Source organism: Molothrus aeneus, chromosome 2 (genome assembly GCF_037042795.1).
Source record: "Molothrus aeneus isolate 106 chromosome 2, BPBGC_Maene_1.0, whole genome shotgun sequence".
NCBI classification, from domain to species: domain Eukaryota; kingdom Metazoa; phylum Chordata; class Aves; order Passeriformes; family Icteridae; genus Molothrus; species Molothrus aeneus.
This window is the reverse complement of record NC_089647.1, coordinates 37,052,683-37,077,166: the sequence shown is the minus strand read 5'-3', so window position 1 is coordinate 37,077,166 and position 24,484 is coordinate 37,052,683. Positions and strand designations below refer to the sequence as shown.

The 24,484-nt window shown below is 36.7% G+C and overlaps 1 protein-coding gene across 1 annotated transcript in view; it reads left to right on the top strand.

The window, feature by feature from the left end:
- Positions 1–24,107, top strand: part of SLC36A4 (solute carrier family 36 member 4) — a 94,881-nt gene extending 70,774 nt beyond the window's left edge. Inside the window, 1 exon segment of the mRNA XM_066570477.1 lies at positions 21,145–24,107. Coding sequence (XP_066426574.1) covers positions 21,145–21,452 — 308 coding nt within the window. The 3' untranslated portion in view covers positions 21,453–24,107.
- The last annotated feature ends 377 nt before the right edge of the window (positions 24,108–24,484 follow it).

Sequence of the window (24,484 nt, the reverse complement as noted above, 5' to 3'; positions counted from 1 at the left end):
CAAATGGTTCTGTAGTATTTCATACTGTGATTTTTTTTAATGTTGCAAAAGTCTTCATTGGCCTCACTTATGCCATAAACAAGTTAGAAAAGACATTTATTAGAGATTATTTGTGAGATCTTTCATTTCACTCAAGTTAGGAATTATTATGCTGCAAGAAACATATTATGTTCTGAGATCTATGGCATCATTACTGCATTTTTTTAATTCAGGCTTTTTAAACCAATAAATGAAACTGAAAACCTTCCCAGGGATTTCTTACACATAATCAATCATGATTTCTAAGCATATCTACTTTAGCTGATAAAGGATACCTTGGACATTGAAATAATCATAGACAGATCTTTCCTGCACAAAAAAAAAAAAAAAAACTATAATCAAAACAAAATAATTTTCCTACCTTATCCTATTCCAGAGGAGCTAAAAAACTGATTCTGTGAAGTTCTGCGTCTTGGTAGATGAAATGAGCAAATAAAGGGATGAGAGAGAAACAGGTGATATGTATCTATGCCAGTTCTTACTAACTATAGTGCTTCTAAAAGCAGAGATGTTTCTTGAGTTGCTTTGGTAAAAAAACTTAATAATAAACAGAAATAGATTTAGTATTTAGTAGCCATCACATTCCTGTTGAGAGAAAATCCCAGAACTGTATCATTTGCGTTTTAATTATCACGGCATTGATTTAAATTGAGTTATTCGGGAGGCTTCCATTAACATTGGAACATGTGGTGGAAACTTCATTCTTATACTCAGATGGGAAGGAAATCCATGATAGCCCATGGCACTGTCTTTTTAAGGTACCTATGGAAAACAGAACTTAGTGCAAATACCTGTGAAGGACTAAACTTTCTAAGCTTGATAAAGAAGGTATTTAAAGCTTGTGTGAGTAGTGTGATGATGGGAGCTGTCAGTATAGATGCTTACTCAAGTTGGAAATGGGGCATGAGATTTTAGTTTTTTTTGATTGAAGCATAGGGGAAGGAAAATGATAAATATGCTACACTTCAGTGTTTTACATTTTAATCAAATCCTGCAGCTAGAAAATGAGCATTTACCAAATCGCCCTCAAATAAAACTTAGGAATCATGATTTTTCTTAGTGTTTCTTCCAGCCTTTTATTCCTGTTGATTAAATACATTTTTGTCAATATGCTCGTGTGAATGCTGAAAAATTGCATGGATTTTGACCTGGAAAATTTGGTATTATTTGAAAACAGTCAAGCACAGTCAAAATGCAGCATGCAGTTTTGTATTCAAGTCTGGTCTCAAATTGTGTTATTTTGTATTCTGTAGTTTTGCTATGAAGCTTTGACACTATGAAATCATGAAACCAAGATTGTCTGTACAGTCTTGCCCTTCCTGTTATCAAAAGAGCAAATGATATTCTATATATACAAATATATATATTGCCTACATACTCTACTGGTTGTCAAAGATTTGTGAAAAGCACTTACATTAAAGATTTAACATAAGAGCTCCCACTCTCACAAATAGATCACTAAGGCAGTGAAAAGCATGAGTTTGTCCATATTATGATTTCAAGAGCAGGCCCTTTAACATTCATCTATACAATGAGGATGCATAATGCATTCCTTACTTTATTTTGAACTTCTGCAGTTTGGAGTCCTTTCATCTGTCCCTGTTACAGCTAACATAGGAAGGTGGGGTTTGTCTTCCTATAACAGTATTGCATATTTATTGAAATACCTTTCATGGAATGGGACTAATACCTTAACCCAAGTCAAAATCACAAAAGTCTATTGGAGTAAGAAGCAATATTCTTTCATTTTAAGCAAATGCTTATAAGCCAAAATAAATAGGCTTATCAAGCTTTATTTTTCATTTCCTGCCCAATTCTGTCAGGATTTTAGTCACTGAATTTTTGAAACATCATCCTCCAGAAAATCTAACTGTATTTCTACATTTTCTTTTCTCCCAGTGCAGACTAATCACTTTTCATAATGTTCTCATCACCTGTCTGATCTGCATGTTAATTAACTCCGTTGTTTAAATGTTCACTATCTCTCTACTTCAGCATTTCAAGTTTTGACTTCATTACTGCTGAATGAAGTGTTCCAGTTCCTTCATTTGTCTACTCAGCCAAAGATTCAACTCTCTAGAATTGGGAAAATATACCTTTGAATTTGATCTCCATAAGTAGGCCGAATATAAAAATTTCAAATATTAAACATACAATTGAGAAAGTTTAGATGTGTATGAGATAGGTTTTTTTCTAGTGCTTTTCCCTTGCTATCCTTGGATATTGCAGATCTTGGAGGATTTATTTTTGTTCTTCAAGTCACGTTGCTGTGTGTCTGACACTTATGTTAAATGCTGTCATTCAGACACTTGTCGTGAATTATCCTTGTGCTGATACATGTAAGTCATCTTTAATTTCAGTTTATCCATAGGAAGCAATTTAGGGTTTGATGAGGTGCCTATGGAGTATTTAGCTTTGACTGTATGAAAACATAGGGATGTTCAGATTTTACAGCCTGATACTTTGGTGCAGCATGCCAGCAAGGCTTATCTCATTAGTTTGTCCTATACAACTGCAGGTGGTCAGGCTGTGAGGAAAGAAGTCAGATCATTTAGATGCTATAACACCCAGATACAATATTGGGGAGGTTTAATACTGACTATTTTTGAAGACCTGTGTTGGAAAAATTTGGCCACAGCAAATCAGTTGGATAAAATTGTTTTGCACTGATTTCAGTCTTTCTGCAGTTGAGGACACATCTGGGCCAACTGTGAAGTAACTTTAATCTAATTTCTTTGGAAGTTCCTAGAATTTCAAATTTTTTTTATTTAAATGATCCGTTAAAACAATTATCAGTGCAAACTGCTGTGTTCTAAGGTCATACTCTAATGCTTTTGATTTTGTTCCACACTCTGGGGTTTTTTGTTAGCAAAACTGAATAAGTTCAACCATAAATATTCCAATCTGCACAGTAATGTGGTAACATGAAACTAGGTAAGGTTTAGACTATTTAATATCCAGTACCATAAAGTATTTGGTTAATTACAGAACATCCATAGAGCATAATGAATATATGTGATTATGAAGGGCCACGGCCTCTAAGTTTATTTGAATTATTTTTATTTGTTTATTTGAAATAGGTGCAAGTATTTGATAAAAACAACTACAAAGCTTTTATAACTTTTGAATATGAACCTGTTGAGAAAACAAACGAATTGTGTCTCTTAATGTGCAGAAAGACTTCTCTGTTGGATGTGTGTGACAGCATTAGGGCTATTGGCAGTTGTGTTTAGACAGACTTCTTTAAGGTACAGACTAGATAGTTACTTGAGTTGAAATTTAGTGTGATCTATAAGGGAACAGAAAAAGCAGGATCAGTCTCATCCCTAAAGTAATTCTCAAGCTGATACCTAAATATTGAATTGGATTTTGGAAGAAAATTAAACAACCTCGTTGAGCTTTACCTTTTTTTCTGTCTTTAACATGGTAAAAGCTTGAAAGATGACCAGAACTTCCAAGTTCTATTCCACTAGTTTTGTAAAGAGTTACTGTGTCAACACTTAGGATGTAAGAAGTGTGTTTATTTGGAGAGTGTTTGACTGTGAGAGTTCTGCAGCTGCTACGTCACACATTGCATAGTCAAGCCTCAACTAAGCAGTGCTACAAAGTTGATTGTAGCTTGTCAAGCATTGCAGGCTGCTCCTCTCTATTGAAGTAGATATTTTCTAAAAGTATGGGTTTCCAGCAACATCACTAGATTTCAGAAGTTTCTATTTTATACAATTTTAAACAATATTATTATACAGGAAAAGCCTTTCTTTAAATTGAATTTTGTTTTCTTGAATGGAGAGATGAAATAATTTTGGATCCTTTTCAATATCATTTTTGAAAGGCTTCATTTTTAGTGTACAGTTTTACAGGCAGTTGAACAGTAATGTAGAGTAGGCTGCCTTTTTATTTCTGACACTATATTTTCTTAGACTTGTACTATAAAAACAGTTCATGTTGAAGTAGGTAGCCATTTTTGTCTTGATGTGCAACTACTGCCTCTTATATGTAGCTTTTTATTTGATTATAAATTCTGCATGGCAGAGACTTCCAGGTATAAAGGAACCTATGCAAAATAACACAATTCTGCGTCAATTTTATTACATGGTAGAATTAAAATTAAAATTATGTCCTACTCACAGTATTTCCATGTTTCTCTGTTGATACCTAGTTACAAAAAAATTGTCTGAAGTTAAAAGTGAGATTTTTGTTCACTGAAGGCATGAGAAATTTTCTGTAAGGAAATAGACCTGTGTGAAATAAAATTGAAAGGTTTTTTTTTGGCATTTATCATAATAAACTCTTTCCACAGCTATATTGTAGATGTCCAAATATTTACCGTCACAGTATCTTACCTTATTACATTTATCATCACTCTGGCATTTTCCTTCCTTGAGAATCATTACTTTTCCTTTTGTTTTACCTCTTTCCATCTCCATTTCTTTTAGTGTAGCTAATTCAGGGTTTTCAGAAGAGCATTAGTATGGCAACAACTGAATCAGCTGATGTGCTGTTTTCAACTACTCATCCTGATGCAGCTTTGTAACTGTTTGACACTCATTGAATTGAAAGTGACGAGCCTGCCAGTAATGAAAGTGTCTGTTGAGATCAAAAAGTGTGCCATGTTTCTCTCAGGAAGCCATTTAAACTGCAGTAGGACTATATGATCCAGTGCTCTTGATGGCCTCCATCTGGGTACACACACTTGAATGGTTTGGGTTGGAAGGGACCTTAAAGACCATCTAGTTTCAATCCCCTGCCATGGGCAGGGACACCTTCCACTAGAACAGGTTGCTCAGAGCCCCATCCAGCCTGGCCTTGAACACTCCAGGGGTGGAACCTGTGCCAGTCTCACATTAAAGAATTTATTCTTGGCATCTAATGTAAGCCCACACTCATTCCATTTAAAACCATTACTCCTTGTTCTTGTCCTTGTTCATTACATGCCATTGTGAAAAGTCCCTCTCCAGCTCTTTTGTAAGCCCCTTTTAGGTACTGGAAGGTGCTAGAAGGTCGCCTCAGAGCCTTTTCTTCTCCAGGCTGAATAACCCCAACTCTCTCACCAGTGTCTTGGCTTTTCATCATAGGAGAGGTGTTCCATCCTTCTGATCATCTCTGTGGCCTTTTCTTGGACTTGTTCAAATAGGCTCACATCCTTCTTGTGTTGGGGGTTCCAGAGCTGGACACAGCACTGCAGGTGGGGTCTCAGCAGAGCAGAGCAGAGGGGCAGATTCCCCTCCCTGGCCCTGCTGCCCACGCTGCTTTGGATCAGTCCAGGACACGTGTGGCTTTCTGGGCTGGGAGTGCCCATGGCTGGGCCATGTCCAGCTTCTCACCCACCAGCATTCCCAAGTCCTTCTCAGCAGGGCTGTTCTGATCTGTTCATCCCCCAGCCTGTGTTGGTACCAGAGATTGCCCCAAGCCAGGTGCAGCACCCTTAACAAGACCTCCTGAGATTCCCATGGACCCATTTCTTGAGCTTTTCCAGGTCCCTCTGGATGGCATCCCATCCTTCAGGAGCATCAGCTGTACTGCTCAGCTTGGTGTCATCTGTAGACTTCCTGAGTATGTGTTCAATCCCTTCGTCAATGTCGTCATCAATTAAGGAAAACATTGTAGCAAATATTAAAGACATATATTCTGGGACAAAACTTTTTTTGTGGTGTTTAGCAGAGCTAAAGCACAAAGCTCAGGAATAAGTTGTGCTGAACTGATTTTGATATTAAAGAGGAAAAAACTTCAGTTTTCTGATGGAAAGGTTTTGATGCAAATTGAACTAACATGTTTGAACTAGAATTAAGTATAAAATGACCATAACAACAGAGGTAAAACCTATGAAAGAATAAAAGAACTGTTTTCTAAAGATAAGGCTATCACAGTTGTAGCATAATTTGCATAATGATCTTTTAGTAGTCTCTTACTGGAGCAGCCAGCTGAAATTATTGCTTTTGTCATAGCCAAAGCCCTCCTGTAGGTTGGGTGTGGGTTTGCATTGTTTCTAATTCTCAACGTATTGGTATTTCATTGTCCTTTCAGTGGTAGGTTGCAGCTTGCACTTCATAAATTCTTTAAAAATCATTTACTCTTCCTGATCTCTTGCTTTTCTAGCTTAATCCTAGCCTACACAGCCCAGGATAAACTCTAATCAACAGTGAATTAGTAACATAAAAATGAAACTGAGCTACTTTCAGGGCAGGGGTGAGTCAGCAAAGAGAAAACAAACTTCTGAAAGTGTTATGCAGGCAGTGTCTGATAGCCAAGGGAAATGAAGTCTCCCTAACATTTGAAAACCAGATTAGATGACTTCGATGAAGAGCAGGAAGTTGGGACTTGGTGATCCATATGGATCCTTTCCAACTTGACATATTTTGTGATTCTGTAGCTCAAAACAGATTTTCACAGAATGTGCCTATCTTTTTGTGGAAGCCACTTTAGAGCAAAAGAACAAATGGGTCCATTACCCAGGGGATGACTTCTCTGGTTTACAGCATTGAATAAATAAGCTTACTTATGTGAGCCATTTCATTAAAGAAAACATACAGTTCTGAAGTTTATATTTATTTCTTTATATTTCTCTGCATAGCAGAAAATGAAGTCTGAAGAATTTACTCAATAAAATCTTGGGAATTTTAGGCATTAGAACTCTGTCTCAGGCAGTCATATCTTGTAATCTTTACTCTGTCCCATGGTTGTGTTGCTGAATTGATCTTTATTTCTTACAAGTATGGGTTAAGGAAAGGCATTATATATAGGCAAATGTTCATACAACTGCCTTATTTTATTGTTTAGCACAAATTGTTTTCCCTTTCTTATAAAGCTCTGTCTGTATCTTTAGTGGTATCAATGAGCCCAGAGTGATGTGAGTGTTTGGTCAAGTGGTCTTCCCTGTGGCTGTGGCTTAAAAGAAGAATGGGATAGTCAGTTAATACCTTTATTGATTTTGCTCTTTGCAGACAGGGTATTTATGTTGCCAGTAAAGATAAGCAGGCTCATTAGTAAGTTGGGAGATGCTGAACACTGTCCTCTCCAGAGGAGCCAGCTCAGTAAATATTTTAGGGAGTGGTGCAGCTTTGCGGAAGAATAGATACAAAAATGTTGATCAAAACCAGCTAAGCACTATTTGCTCAATGATATTCCTCTGACTGATTGACAGTGAAGTCTGAGTACTTAATGGGGAGACTTAAAATCTTAGAATACTTTTGAAAGTCATTTAGATACAATTCCAAGCCATTCTCAGATACACACTATAATTAAGACCTATCAAACATTCTACTGAGCAAAGGAGGGAATATGATTGGGGAGCTATGTAATTCTATGGGAAAAGGAAGATGAAAGTTATTGTCAAATTCCCTTCAGGAACATATGTAAAATATGGAGCAAAATGCTAAGAGAGGTTGTTACCAATCAGGTTGTTACCAGTCTTTGCAACTTAGACACAGAAGCTATTTCTCCCTTAGAGTATGACTTCGTAACTCAAACAAGAAAACCAGACAAGAACCCTGGCTCAGCCGTGGCCTATGGGATTCCATTTCTCTTTGGAAATGCTGTGCTTATAATAAGCTGGTAGAAGAAAATGGTCCAACTAGTTCAGCTAACTGATCAGGGACCTGTTTAAAGCAATGATGTGCACACCTTCATGTTTTAGCCACAAATGCAGCACACAGAAAGATTTGGCTGCTGAGCAAGAAGGAAATAATTCATCTAAACATCTCCAGGTCCATTTTACATTTACACATTGCAGACATTTTGTTTTGATTTTCTTGTGGTAATTATTTTAATGCCTCTAAGTAGACCAGCAAGATACTGGCTCTAGTGACAAACTGTGGTCCAGTGAATTCCTTGCTAAGGACTCTGTCCATGTGGAGAATTCACTGGAGAACTGGCACGTACTTCTGTGTGCTATGTTTATGGCATTCTGGAGATCACTCAACTGACAGAGGGCATTTAGGTAGGATTTTATGTAAATTTAAGAGTGACAGGAAGACTGATTACGTTTCTGTAGCAGCACTTGTTGAAGAGCAACCTTTGCTTCCTCAGGGGAGGCAGGGGAAGTGCAGTCAACATCACACAAAACGTATAAGATCATGTAAAAGATGAGAAAACTGATCTTACCCATTTGCATTTCTAGATTAGGATGAGAGAGCATTTAAAATTTGAATAGATAAATACCACATTTAATGTTCACTGAGTGAAAAAGAAAATCAAAAATTGATTGTAAGTCTGTTAAAATGAGATCTGGCAGAACACTGCTGCAAAGTTGGGTTACAACTTATTTTCAAAATACTTTCCTAGTTTATTGATGAGGAAATGCATTTTTCCTCAAGCATAGATAGATTGCTGTGCAGAGAGCCAAATGTACGGGGTTTTTCAAGATACCACAAATGATAAGCAGGTTGCAAGTAAGCGTTTTGAAAATTGCCAAGTAGCGAAAGTATTCCTTGAAAATGTTTGAGAGGTTTCCACTGCATATTGAAATCAGAAATAAATCAAAAACTCAGGGCCATCAAAGTATAACTTTTGTGCTGGTTTGTATATCTGCATCCTAGTGCCTCTTTTTCTTTTCAATAAGGGTGAAACATTGCTTTGCTTTCATTTGTCTCTTAAAAATTACTTCATAGCTGGAATTAGTCACTCCAGGCATTTTCTTTGCTAGTGCTTCAAATAAGCATAAAAGCTAGAATATTAATGATGCCTGAGTGTTACTCATGATTTGTTGCTGATCTCACAAAGGTTTTCAAATTTTTGCCTTGTTTTTAAAGGATTGGAAAGAGGTTTATGAGTGGTAGCAGCTTGTTGTGCTTTCTGAACTGCATTCGGTCAAAATTAGCAATTTTTTAATCTTTGTTTTGTTTCATCCACCCTTACCATGTGTAATAAGCAGCAAACTCCTAGTCTTGAGGAACCAATGGAACTATATGAGAATTAAGTCCTCTGTGGATTGATTATAATGACTGCACCAGACTGCAGAGCTAGTACTTCAAAGATTGCTTGTCAGAATAAAGGCAGCTTTAAAGTGTTAGAGCAAAAATAAGGAAAAATTTATAGCACATTTAAATTAATTAAATCCTTGTAGTGTTATGGTTTTGGCATTATTGCTTTATTTTGGTTTTTTATGTGTTTTTCCTTTCCCTGGCTTACTGAAATACAGCAACTCACTCCAAAGAGGAGGATGCTTAGAAATGGCTGTATGACCTGCTTGTAGGATATAGTTGTAAACTCATGCCATGAAAAGGAGGGATGGATAAAACCTTGTCATTTTCTCTTTCTTCTTGTTGAAGGACTTTCTTTTTTACACTGTAATTATTGAGTGATTTGTGTCATCAAAAAAGAATCCCTTTTCTTGACAGTGTATGAAATACCTTGTGATAACAAAGGCAGGGGATAAAATCAGAATGTTCCTTAGCACAAAAACTGTTTTTCATTTAGTTTGTAGTAGATCCTTCAAGGTCTTTGGGAAGGGATCTCAGACCTCTTCCTAATCTGTCAACATTTGGTGCTGTTAAATACAGAATTTCTTCCTTTACCTTTTGGTTTTTCATACAGTATCTGAAGTATTATTTTTATAATGAACTGTAATCAATATTATGTAATGCACGCAAATACATAGCCACATTTTATAAAATTAAACTATTAAAAATTATTTTGCTAATTAAGTATAATTACCCAGTAAACATGCTGAGTATTTCCGTCCATGGGGTATAACACTAAACTTGCATTAAAACAAATACAGAGCATTACCACCAGGTATGGATATTCATTCATGACATTGATAGCAAAATTTTGACCTGCTGTGTTGTCTGACCATGTTAACAGTTCTCCAGATTCTCCATGGTGTTTAGCTATGCCTAACCCATAAAATAGAGTTGCTTTCTGTGACTTGGTGTTTACATTCAAGATGATCCAGCCATCAGGTTTTGTTTATGCCCAGAAACCAAGAGTCAGTACTTAGCTATCTTATCATAAGCCCCCTTTTACTTAAATGCAGATCTACTATAGTTTTTTGTCCTTTTATTTATGTTGGAAATCCTCCCAGTCCATTCTGATACCATTTGATGATACCATTCTCTTGTGAGTATTTTCATTGTTCCCTTTTCTTGTTTCTTTCATAAATTTTTTTCCCAGAGGGAAACTAATTAAATTCTTGCTCATCTGATTTATAAACAGCAGTATTATCTCTTCTAATTGAAAAAACTCGTGGCAGTTTTGTATTTCACTTGTTTTCTAAATTGATTCTTACATTGAAAATGGGTAGATCAATATTCTAACTCCATGGTTATAATCACATCCTTAAATCAATATTTACAAAGCTCTTAGCAATGAATAAAGTGGTTTAGGTTCAGGTCTCTTTAGGTTGAGAGTAAAATATTGCTCCAACATTCAGATCAGTGTTTTGGGAACACCAAAGTAATGTAAGATCTTGCCTATACTTAACCTTCAAGGTGAATTTTGTTTTACAAAATTACTCTAGATTTGGATATTACATTATGAATAACAGTGTGGTCCAGAGCTAACAATGAAATCATTATAGGAATTTTTTGGACAGTAAAAAGTTAGGGGTTTGATGAAGTTCAAACATACTGGAATTTACCTTTTTTCTTTGCTAGTTTACAAGTAATTTTTTTAAACTGGTTTGCAACTAATTGCAAATAATTTTTAGTAATATGAGGACCACAGACAGCAAATATACATAATAATTTCCACAAGAATGTTCCAATAAATTTTAATTAAGGCCAGTATTTGTATCAAAGTATGGAGGTAGTATTACACACTGTGATTGTTTTTTTTTGGTTGGCTTTATTAGTTGATATGGTGGCTGTAATGTCTGCTAGTTAAAAAATTACATTATTACAAAGTAGTATCTTATGCTTGATATTTAGTATTGCCTTTTATTCTGCAGGAGTTCACACTGCTTTATAAAATATATTCACATATAATCATTTCACTCTCCACTTAAAAGCATTACCAAAGATAGAGCTGGTATGGGAAAAAAAAAACCCACCCCTAAAATAGAATGCAAAGCATTTGAAGATAACCAGAAAAAAAGTTTCTGCTCACACAAGACAAGCCCAGTTCCTTATTTAGAAAAAAATAATTGAATGGTAATTTTGCAGGTGAAAACCCTGTATTTGGGACTTAAGCCTCAGTCCTTTGAGGAACATGTCCAACCTGAGTTCCCCTATTCCTGTGTAACTGCTGTAAGCACTAGGTCATTTTTTCTCTTTTCCCATCAAGGTGAAAAGATGATGGTGAGCTCTTTGAAAATTACAGATACAGGATAATATGAGTTGGTACAGGCTTCTCATATGCAATCATGTATTTTTGTTGGGTATTTTTCTACTTGGGTCACAAAAAACTAAGAAAGAATGCCTAGGAGGGAGCCTCTTCCCTTGGGTGTGCCTGGCATGCAGTGAGTGTTCCCAGACAGTGGCAAAGTGTGATCCCTGCTCGGCTGATGGGATGCTGGGAGAGGACAGGAGCTGTGCCTGAATTTCCCTGTGCTGAGCTGGAGATGAGTTCACCCATGTGATGAAGCAAGCTGCTCTCTTTGAACTTGATTTTGTGAGGTGAAATACCCACAAATTAAGACTAAAAAAACATCTGCAGATGACTGCATTTTTTGATGGATTTGGACTGCAGGCCATAATTCAGTACTGTCAACACAAGGAGCTGAACCTCAACCACATGATCCTCCCCAGGAAGCCAAGGCTCTTGGCAGCTTCTTGTTTCTATATCATTAATCACCACAGCAGGCTTTAACTAGCCCGTGCCTCTGACACCAGCTGTTGCAAAGCATTGTTTTGGAAATGCACTGGTCATCCCACTGCAGTCTGGTTGTTAGTGATTGTTATCTTTTTAAGGGAATTATTTTTTAATTTACTTTTGATACGTTGCAGCAAGTTCGCAAGTTATTTATTACCATGTCAGTAATAATAGAGTACATGCCACATGCTATAGCTACTAATCATACCCAATACCTCTGTTTTTCACAGCCGAAAATAATTAGGCCATTCAGATACTTAAAAACAACATGAGAATCCATGTATTTGCTTTTTATGAAAAACTTTTAATATTGTGTGAAATCAGAGTGTGGCTTCCGATTTGAAAATGGCTAAAATTTCTCTGTGAAATAAATCATTTTGTGTAGTAAAGTACTTAGCACTGCTGTTACTTAAATAATATGATGTGTAATCTGAAGTTATCAATAAGCAGGAATTAATATGTTTTTAAGCCATTTTCATAAAAGTACTCTGAAATATCACTGTTAAAATATCAAATTTGATCCAGTTTTGAATCAGGATTAAAAATTAATGATGTAAATTAATGTAAATTAATCACTTAAATGTGATGTTAGCTCACTTTCAACACTGGTACTTTGTGATAGAGGGACATATTTAGATATTAGTGTTATGGTGAGCGCATTATTATTTTCTAGGTTTAAAGAACATAATTCATGTCATCTTAAGTGATCATTTAGTGTTTTTATAAGTTACAGGAAGCTTTTACTTTCCCTACTAGCTGCAGGATTTCTGCCAGCCTCCAGGTAGAGCACAACCCATTAACAGCTATTGTTTGATCCATTAAGATTCTTTGCTTCTCTGTTTTCCCTCCATTCAGACACAAGAATATTGTGGCAGACAGTGTCAAAGACCTCAAATTGAGGTAAATAACATCTACTGCTCTCCTCTCATCCATAAATCCAGACATTGTATCAAAGAAGGCTATCAGGATGGTCAGACACGATTTCTCCTACATAAATCCATTAATTTTCTGTTCCCAGATACCCTTTTCTCCTTCATGAGCCCTGCAATATGCTCCAAGATGACTTTGCTCCATGATTTTTCCAAGGACCAAAGTAAATATGACTTGCCTGTATTTCCCTCTGTTATTCTTTTGGCCTTTCTTGACAACATTTAATTTCCCTTGTCACCGGGGATTTCCCCCAGATTCTATGACTTGTAAAAGACAATACAGTGTAGTGTTAGAAGGACATTGGCCAGTTCTCTTCAACATTCTTAAATTCAACTCTTCATGTTCCGTATATTGTTGTGGTTTGAGTTGTCTCAAATAATCCCTGCTTCAATCTTCATCTCCCAAAGGAAATTCTTCTTATTCAGTTCTTGCGCTGACACCAGGGACTGGGAGGCTGACTGAGGCCAAGGCAGCACTGGATACCTCAGCGTTTGCTGGGTGTGCTCTCCCTAAATCCCACACTCCATCCAGGAGCAGGCTCACTTTCCTACTTCCAGCCTTTTGTTGTCAGTGTGGTTGTAAAAGCTGTTCTTATTGCCTGTAACATCCCTTAAATGTGTCTGTTTAGTAGAATTTTCTGAACATCCAGACTTCTCCATGTGATTTTTCTAAATTTCTCTTTTATGGTATGTCCTCGCTTAAATCTCCTCTTTGTGGTTTTTCTTGGTACAGAGCTCTGTGATGAATTCTCTGATTAATCAAACTGGTCTGGTACACTTCCTTCTTTGGAAATTCTGCAAATTAATGTGTTCCTGCTGGTGGAAGCTGTAGCACGTATAAACAATCCCTGCTCCCCAAAAACATGGGTTAGAGACTTAGAAGTTTCTTAAAGGCTATTTAGAGCATAATCTCCTTGTTATGTTGATTTTTTTAATACTTGGTGAGAGGAGAGAGGGCTAACTTACTCTATTACTTAATATATTGTTTAGTCCTTAGATGGTGATTAGAGAAGATAATTTACCTGACATGATTGTTACAATTTATGGCACCCTGATGGACTCTATTACTACAAAAGGATTCCAAAATAACAGATGCTTCTTGTCATCTTAATCATCTGTTTCTTCAATTATCTTTATTAAAGAAATGTAAAATTTTATTATGAAACAGGAAAAGAAGCCTGAAGGATAAAGATAAGTAATTTTTACTATTCCTAAAGGTGTCTTTGTTGATGTTTCTCCTTCATATTTATGTGTTTATGGAGCAAAGTATATTAGCTTGAGATTAAGTATGTTCAATTTCATCTTCACCACATTATTTCTTGCTTTATGTAGTAATCAAAAGGCATATAATGAAAATTTTATTTTCAAGGGTAATGGCAAGACAAACTTTTTAATATAAAATTTTAATACAAAATTATTTGAATTTATTATTGCTTTTGTTATGAAACTGCTAAGTAGCAGCCATGTATCCCTGCTTACTTTCCTGTGGGATAGCTTGATATATACAGTGCATCCAAGAGAAAGATTGGGGAGTATGGAGTGATTATGGTGAATATTGGAAAGTACCATTCTTTAGCATCATTGGAAGCAGTATGCCTGGCTCTTCAAGGCTTAGCCACTCCTCCTGACTCTTTTCTTCACCTCTGCTCTCTGTAGCAAAAACAGTCTTGTCCTTGGATAAGCAAACATTAATTTTGCTTGCGTGGTTCAAAACCTTTCAGCTGTCTCAGAGCCACAAATTATTTTGAGAGAGTGAGACAAAGAGGACAAAAGTTCAATTGTGGACTCATTTCTGGTGAGCCTGTAGAATCAGGAGACTGCCAGTGAGAAGTGCCAGTACTTTTATGGTCTAGGATCATCCATTTGGCGCTTAGTATTTCTGAGTTTTGCTGTATGCTTTACATTCATTCCTTGAATCCAGAAATGCATGTTAACAGCTGGCTGCATTATATCACTGGAGCATGTCTTAAAAAAATTTTTTATGATAAAGTATCAGCAGCAAAGCTCAAATAAATTTACTGCAGAGACAAATTAATAAATAAAATGCTTCAGATCTGACAGCCTGAAACAGGTGCCATTTCTGACCACATGGATTGTAGTTAACTAAATGGTCAAATACATGTACACCTAATCTGGTGTGTGCTGTGCCAAGCATGTCTGCTTGCTGGTTTTGTGAAGACCACTTGGTACTGCAGCTCTGGACAAACTACAGCATGAGGATGTTCCTTGGCCTCTCACAGTCTGGTTTTCTTGGTGTGTTGCCATCTAAGGGGGGTGCTTAGTAAAAATACATTAATTCTGAAGATCTGATGGGGACAGGCAGAACAGGATGAAGAGGCCAAGCTGCCACTGACTGCCACTTGGGCATTTGGCTCAGAGAGAGAAGTCAGTCTGGGTGGTCCCAAGGAGGAGAAAAGGGGGAACAATTGCATTGTAGCTGTGTCACTGCTGCTTCATCCCTGTCCCTGTGAAGCCACACCTACTCACACAGCCTCCTTCTGCACTGGATTATTGTGACACTGGATTTTGCTTAAAATGGGTGCAGGTTGTGGAAGCTGAAATCTGAACTAACTGCGCTGCCTGAATTTTGGGGTTATATAGAGCACAGACAGCTTAAGGGGAGTGATTTTATTAGTGGAGCAAGGGGGGAATGCTGCCTTTGAACAGGTGTCTCATAGCAGTGGTGTGTGCCAGTCCTTTGCCCTGGCTGTAGGTATTTTAAGTAGCCTGGTAAGAAGACTGGACTCAATGCTGCTGTTAAATTGCTCTTTGGTCTGGTGTCATTCTTCATGTGTCTTTCTGCTTAAGGAATAAAAATAATAAAAACCCTTCTGATAACAGTTTTGACATCTTGGATGCAAAGTGCTGTAAAACCTGAATTTATTTACATGTTTGAGAAGAGTGGGGGGCTCTGGGGAAGGAATGGATCTGCCCATTCCCTGCTGTGTGTCAGGGCAGTGTCCTTTATCACCTCTCCTTGTGAAGGATTAGGATATTGAAACCATCTTCTCCTGTGTGAGTCTGGTCTTTCCTACTAGCACAGGACAAAGCAATCAAAAATGTGGTGGTGTAGTGTGAGGGCAAGTGATGTGAAGTACTTTATGTTTCTGTCTCTCATACTGTGTGTTGCAGGAAGATAATGATGAAGGAGTTTTTCATTCCAAAGGGAACAAAGCCAAACTAGATGATGTGTGTGGTTGTCCTGTGTGCAAGCTGTCCCTCTTTCTCTCCAATGTGCAAGTAGAATTTGTGACCTCATATATAACTGCAACATGTCTTCTGCTTTGTTCCTTTTCCCATTTAATTTTGGTTTTGAGATTGAGCAAATTTAAAAGTATGCCTTTTAGAAAATTGGATTAAGAAAATTACTTTTTGTGAAGACAATCTAAATATATTTTTAAGAAATTACCTTCTATATGTATCTTAAAGTCTTAATGTCTCAACTGCTGAGACAAACACCACCTAAAACCCTATGTTGATTATCATTTTTAACAAAAAATAAAGTAAAATTATGCCAGAATTTTAAACTAAAATCCTTTTTTTAAACTGCAGGTATCAACATGTAAATTATTTACAAATGTTCTTAAGTTATTATTTGCATTGGTTTATCTGCAGATAGATAACAGTTTTTACTTGATCTCATATTCCTTTGTACACATGTATCAAAACAGTTTGGTGTCTGCTGTGGAAGGCATTCTTTTTTATTAATTTACATGAGCAACTTCTCATGGAAACATTAGAATTTGTTAGACTTTGACATTTATTTTTAAAAGGTGAATAGTTTTAATTGTGATGTAGGACTTGAGAAGATGATGTTATCTTGACTTGCCAGTTGTCCAGCCTGCACGTGTATGCTCCTTGCAGCCAAACTGGCTGAGCCTTCTGGGGCAGTCCATATCAGAGAAATGTTCTTCCATTCTCACAGAAGATAAAGGAAAAAAACCTTGGGCAATGTGGAGGGAAATGTTGCAGAAAAGGAGGAGGGAGTTGGAAGGAAATATGCAGGTACTGCATTAAGGAAGGGGATCCAGGAAGCACTGCAGTAGGGGGAGGGAAGAAAAGGATGCTAGATTGAGTGGCTGAGCACTACTGCAGTAAAGGAAGATGGACAGAGGGGGCAGCCTGGGATATTAGATAGGAGAGAGCATTCAGGCTGAAATTTTGAATTGCTCTTTTACCTACAGGCAGAATTCTTGGCAATTTTAACTCATGGAAGGGATCCTTTCCTTACCATATCATAGACATCTGTATGCTAAGAATGCAATTTTGTTTTGTGTTTTTTGGAGGTCATATGGATGTCAGACACCCATCAGTGTTGTAGTCTGCTCTCTGGTCCCGGAAAAGTGGTACAAATAGAAAGTTTGGTGTATGCTGGCTTCCTGCAGGTCAGGGGCCTCCCCAGCGCTGTCACTTCCCTTTGAAGAGAACTGGTTGTATATCACTTGAGACAATTACTTTACTTTTCAATTGTATGAACTTACCACTCCCTAGTAATAGCCAACATTTTTTGTACTTAAGAGGCCCCCAGTCTTTTTGACTATGCCTATTTATAAAACCTACTGTTAGGACAATTTTTTTGTGCCATACTACTGATCTGGTAGTGTATGTACTATTTCTTTTTTTCAGATGCAACATTTGAATACCACTAACCTGGTTTTCATGGTCAGAATTATGTTTGAATACCTAGATAAAATCTAAAATCTGGTATTATCAGAAAAATTATTTCTTTTAATAATTTTAGTGAAGACGTATTAAATAGCTTTATTATTGAGGAAAAGGAAAATACAGTCGAAATTATTATTATTAGCATTTTAAATTTCAAAATTGGTTTCTGGGGTCCTAAAGATGCTTATAAATTAATTAAGTCCTACTAGAAGTATGGGAATAAAGGCTTTTTAAGTGAATTCTGGGATTAAAGTGTCCTGATGAAGTCATAATATGCTTTGCTTTTGAACTATCTATGGATAGGACCAAAGTTATATTCAATCTTTACTTACATCCATGGATCCTGATTACAGCTGTGCCCATCCTGTTTAAGGATTTAGCATGGCATATGCATTACTTTCTGATATAAGTAAGGGAGCTCAATATTTGATTACTGGTGGAAGTATTGGAATATGGTAATCACCTATTTGACTTCATCAGCAGGTATAATGCATTTAGGTTGGGTGGAAATGGCAAAACTTTGTTCCTCCCCAGCAATCTCACTGGAATTGTCTCCCAAGAAGCAAGTTTGGCAACTAATACACTGATTCTGTAACAAAAAGTTATAAAAGAAGCAGTACTACAAAATAAAGATAATAAAATTAAGAGTATCATCCCACTGGGGTGTTATGTCCCTTAAGAGAATCTAAACATTGCACTATAGCATTCCTCCCCTTAAAAAGTCTCAGCTGACCCAAATGTGGAACCACATAGCTGAGAGAGGCTGGAGAAACCATGAGTTGTAGTTTTTGAGACTAGACTGCAGAGTTTTAGAAGCAATATGATTTTACCTTTTGTTATCTCTGCAGAATGTTTTGTTCATGTGGCCCACACTCTTTTATTCAAGCCTAAAGACAATTTAACTGTTGACCAAAAAAAAAGTGTCTTATTACTAATACAGAACTTACTTCTTCAGCTGAGCTTCCAAACCAGAAGGTTTCATAACTGCTGATGAAGGATCAGAATTTCTTCTTTACATTGTATTTTTGAAACCTACAAATGGCTGGGAAAATCAGGCTTCCTACTGTAGGAATGCCCCTTATTTGCTTCTGGAAAAAGGAGCCCTTTCTTAACTCTTGAATACATTCTTTGGTAGGTAATAAACATGCATTGTATTTCTCTTGGCTTGTTAGGGAATAAATAAGACACTAATTAAAACCTTGAAACACTTTTCTAAACTTCCTCCCACAGCAATATCCAGATTCATACAAATTTGTATGAGTCAGACAAACGTTTGATGAGATTCAAATCAACACACTGCATTTTGTTTTTCTGTAACTTGAAGCAATTATAAACTAGAGTTGGATTTTTTTCCAATTAAAAAATATGAAACATAGTCTCATTATTTTAATAAGTGTTGGAATCAAAACTACGAACTATAAATTAATGAGTGCCTTCTAAACTCTGGACACATGTGGAACTGAAAGAGGTCTATTATAGAAGTTGAAAATCTATATTTAATGAATACACCCACTACATCTATTGAATTGGCAAGATAATAAAGTGTGCAGCCCTCTCTTTTACTTTAGAACAACACATTCAACATAGTCATTAGCTGGGAGTTTTACCAGACACTGCAATACACTTCAGCTGCACTTTTCAGTTACTTTTGGACTCTGTATGGCTGTGTAAGTATCACACATAGCAATCTGGTCTGAGTGCTCATCTTGTATTGTTTGTACGTTTATGGTGCCTACTCTTGTGGCTTGAACATTTATGGCTGCAGAAGTTACAGTGGTGGGTATTTAGTGACTTTTATGAACTTTGGCATAATTCCTTTTGCCTTTCATTCAGCTTTGTCCTGGATAATGCATAAACATGTGACATTTCCAGTCTTCAAATGTCACATCATGTAACGGAAGAAACTGTTTGGCATTGAGTAGGTCCATCCTAACGGTGGGATAAAAAAAACTGTCTTACCTATTTTTGAGTGCCAGGGTGTTTTTAAGGTTTCCACTTCTGTCTTTGCCCAGTTTTTCTTTGACTAAACAGTGCCTCTCATATCTCTGTAGAATCCCAAAGTGTTAATAAACTACAGTCATCTCAAGCAGGAACAAGTTAATAGATTTTTTTTTCTGGTAGATCTGTGCATGATATGTTCCTTTCAAATAGGATGAGCTAGTGAATCCACTCTCCCTCTGCAGTTTTATACATTTTAGTCTTAGCTCCTTTTTATGTGAGAACTCTATAGGTACAAGTTTCATTAAGATGTGTAGCAAAGTTGCCAGGCAGCAGTGGACAACTCTTATGTTCCTTAAGTGAATTTTGAGTGTATTTTCCAGTGCAGTTTTCCCAAAGTTATCCTCAATGGAGAGCATCAACAGGAACATCATTTGAGTATGCTGCCTTTCATAATCACAGTGTGTCAGAATTGATGCAGCTGGTGCCATTCAGCCCATAGCAAAGACACTCTACAAATAGAAAGCACAACTTCATGGTTATGCATTATAAAGCTAATACACACCTTTTGGTTTTCATCCTCACATATTTTGTGGAGATCTCCTTCCTGCCTGTTCCATTTGTTCATTAACATAAACACTGAATAACATATGGTCAGTGAAATTGCTCTAAAACCAAACATGCTTTTATTTTGGCTTCAGAGTGAAGAAGGGAGTTAGGGAAAAACCAAAACATATTACATGGTATTTTTGTGTGTGTTAATGCATGGTATTAATGCTGGTGGCATTTACACCTCTTTTCCACTTCCCTTTTCTTTATGATTGCTTCTTTGTCTTGATGAGATGTGGTGGAAGGATGCAAACAGTCTGATGCTCTTTACACTAATGTCTGATAGTTAAAAGGCAGTATATTCATGGAAGGGAAAAAAGACATTTCTGCCACATACAGGGGTCATATAGAGGCTTTTGAAAGCTGTTTTCTCATCCAGGACTGAAAACATGACACAGCTGATATATCTGAGTTAATACTAGGGGACCTTGCCAGCCAAAGCAGTTAAAACCAGAAGTGTTTCTGGTCCAACATGAAGGATTCTGTTTCTGTAACTGTTGTAGTTTCAGGAGGTGACACTGGCCAAGCTTAAAAGGATTACTGGGCCTTGTGTTCAGACTCCTCAAGTTCTCATTTAGTTAACTAGGCAACTATTACAGCGACGTTTTACAGACTGAAAGCAGTTGTACAAACCAAGATTGTTCAAGTGTGTAGGTAAAAGTCACTTAAATGACTGTGTGACTGCCAAGCCACACAGGTTTGTTCACTTTGAATAATTTTATGTGATTTTTAGATTATTAATTATACAAATTAATAGACAGTAATATATTTTTGCCTCCTGTCTCCTGAGCAGCATGCAACAGCCCCTTCTACTCTTCCTCAGCTTTTTTCCTTCATCCTAAAAATCTATTGACAACCAAAAACTAAAACATTTCCTTGCAATTTCATATCATTCATTTCTCTGTGATTTGCAGGCCAAATCTCTTTACCCTGTAAGTACAAGAATACTTTAACTTGATGCTCTGCCAGCTCATGCAGAAATTCAGAATTGAAGCTGGGTCTCTCAGATGAGCATGAAGATGTGGGTTACTGACAAATATGTGCATTAATCTATACTTCACATACACACACTATATAGTGCTACATGGGAGCTGGAAAAATACAGAATGATGGAACTTTGTAAAAAACCTGAACCACTTGATGATGTGTTTGTTACAGTTTTGTTTCTCATGAGGACATTGAATCTGAAGCCACCATTTCTCCTGTTGTGCTTTAGGTGCTGTAGCAGTTCTGATCCCTCGCCTAGACTTGGTGATTTCTTTCGTCGGAGCCGTCAGCAGCAGCACTCTGGGACTGATTCTGCCACCTCTGGTTGAAATCCTCACTTTCTACAAGGAAAACCTAAGTTTATTGACAATATTTAAAGATGTTTTTATAGCTGTGGTTGGATTTGTTGGATTTTTAACAGGGACATACGTAACGGTTGAAGAAATCATTTATCCAGCATCCACAGTTCTTGCTAATGCAACAGGGAGCTTTCCTGAAGATGTAAATGCTACAGATTTGGTGGTTGGGTTAAAGTAATTAACCAGGCACTGTGAACTATTTCAATCCTTAACAAGAAATTCTTGACTCAGGACCTGCTTTCAACTACTGGTACTGTGTAAAGAGGTACAGTTTGTAAGATGTAGGATATACAGTGAAAATACATTATTTTTTTAGAAAGTAATTATATATCTCTTCTGGACTTTGAATGAAAAGTTACAAGATTTTGTTTTGTTTATCAAAGCAATATTACTTTCATGCAAAAACATTCAACATCACACATGATAAGCAGTTTATTTTTGTACATTTTGGTAACTGTTACCCTGACCCATTTTTTACACAATTTCTTTATCCTTTATTTCAACTATACAAAAGTATGAAATGCTGTATTTTTTATTGCCTGTGGCTTGAAGTCTGTAGACTACATATCTATATTTCTATTGGAACATATAATAATTATTTTTGCATTTTTATGTTCTGCCTTAAGTAGTATCTAACATGCTCTTTACGTATTTTTTCTTCTTTTGTCTTTTTTGGAAAAAAAAATAGTAAGTTCATAAGTTGGTATCTGGCTGGAAGTTAGTTTTGTTTAGCAAGCCTGCTGGCTGAGTTCCTATGAAAAATCCTGATTTTCAGGGTTCATATTTGACTTTCTGTCTCACACTTCATAGATGACTTTCACTCCAAATGTTGAAGCACTATTTTTGGTCTTATTTTCTAAAAACCCTATCGTTTGTGCAATAACATAACTATTTATCATACTCATTCCTGTTATGAAGAAACAATTTTTTCTACAGAATATTTTTAATCATAACATTCCCCCAAGAAATATGTTATGCCAAAACCTCTCCACTGTAGTCATACAAATTAAGATAGAAATATATGTTATATTTTGCCTGCCTTCAGTATATTCCTCAGAAATTTACCATTTAGTAATTTACCATTTGGCATTACAGTGCTAGAGTAATATACTACTAAATATATCTATATTTATATTTTCTCTGAAGAATATTTCCACTGTCATCTTCCAGCTGGTGACTGTAATGTGCACTTTTATCTCCATGTGGATGAGGGCATTTCTGATAGGGATTTGTTACAGCATGTAGTTTAAACTGCATGTATTTGTTCAAGCAATAGTTCTGAGTAATCCTCTAATTTTGATTTTAGCATGGACAAAATCAGATACTTGGCAGGCACTTGGAAGGGATGAGTCTGCCTGTGTGATACCACAGATTAACCTTTCTTATGGAAGTGCCACAGCAGAGCAAATGCAGGTAGTTAGTAGAGAAGAAAAAGGTAACTTCAGCTTTTCATCTTGAAGGATTTTTAGTCTTTAAGCTGTTTTAAAAGACATTAAATCTCAGTGTTTCCGTCTGTTTCATAGTGAATCTGTTACTTACCTGACCCATACACCTATAGAATATATTTCTGTGCGGCATATTTTACTTGACATGAAATACTTCTGCAAGAAACATCTTTAGTAGGACTGAGAGGATTTAAATGCAAGTTACTTTTCCTCTTGGTTTTTCATCTTTCTACTTGTGTATTGGGAGAATAAAGGGCTTTGAAGTCCATTCATATCTGTTCTACTTCAGTTGTGTCCTGGTGAGCAGCTCTGAGAAGGTGCTTCTACCAGGGTGCAGAAGGACTGGTCCAGTTCAGAGTTTGGTGGTGATTTTGTCAGGTGCAAGTGAATACTGCCATGCTTCTATCAATGAATATTTGCTGAGCTGGATACTTACAGCCTACAGAGGTGACCCTGATACCCAGTGAATGTAACATATCCTTGTGAAACTCACATAACTTGTTCAGATACTTGATGGGTTTGAGGGTTCTGATCTTAGCCATCAGACCTTGGAAAGGCTGGCCCAAATACAAAGCCATGCACATCTTCCTGCTCTGACTGCAGTGCAGCCTGTCAAGGCACAGGTTTCCAGAGCAGTGAATGGCCACCGACTGACCAGGTATGAAGTAGTGCTTTTATGCAGTTGGCCAGTGTAGCCAAGTCTAACAATGTTATATCTTTTGAATCTTTAAAATGTTTATTAATGTATTTTGCACAATGTCAATTTTCTCCTACAGTGTAGGATTTTTATAATTTTAACACTCATACATTTGCATGGCCTGCTCTTTCAGACAGAAGGAGTCAGGAACCAGAGTGTCCTGCTTTGGATAAGATTAAAATGTCATGTGGTAAAAAACTAAGTCTGACTAATGAGAGTGTCCTGTAAAGCATTGCCAAAGATTTAAGAGAGAGGAAATTCTGACAGAAACCTCTTCTGAATAAGAGTGTACATTCAGCTTTTAAAGTGCTGTAATATTAGTTGCAAGTTAAGAGGCGGGGAATGAAACAGAGATTTCATGGGTATGGTTTACATTAAGGTATATATTTAAGACGGAAATGTACTTTAGCACAAGCTAAATTAAACTGCAAAATGTGTGATTAGCTTATGTTCCTGACAGGGAGCAGAAAGCCTTTGTATTTATATACTGTATATGAACTTATATTTTACAATATAATATTGTTAACAGTTTAATGTAATTTAATCATTAGCTGCACTACAGGTAACTGGATAATTTTCTTGTCTGTAACTGTTCATCCTCAAGTATTGGGCAAATAAGAGGATGGGTTTGCCTGATGTTCTGTAAAACTTTAATCTTCTGTATCAATAAAACTACAAATTACCCTGCAAACTCAGTGTTATCCTGCCTGTTTCCACTACTGGATCACTAGAAGAAATAGCTGTCCTACTGCAGAATTTACCTTTGAAGTTGTCCAAGGAATGGAGACTGACGTGAGACTCACATACAAGCTCTAGAACTGATTTTTCATTGATAACAAATCTCATTTTAATGTCACATAGGCAGTCATGAAAAATCCCACCCTCACTCCAAGGGTTTTCATGAGGGCACAGTTAAAGTTAGGCTTCTGCATCTTTTTAGAGGTGCTGTAGGAAGTTAATTTTTAAATGTAAAAAGAGATGCAGGTGTTCCCACTGAAATTCCAGTTCTTGTTTAGAAAACCACAAAGAAAAATCCAGCCATTTTAAAATGGGACAAGCCTATAGATT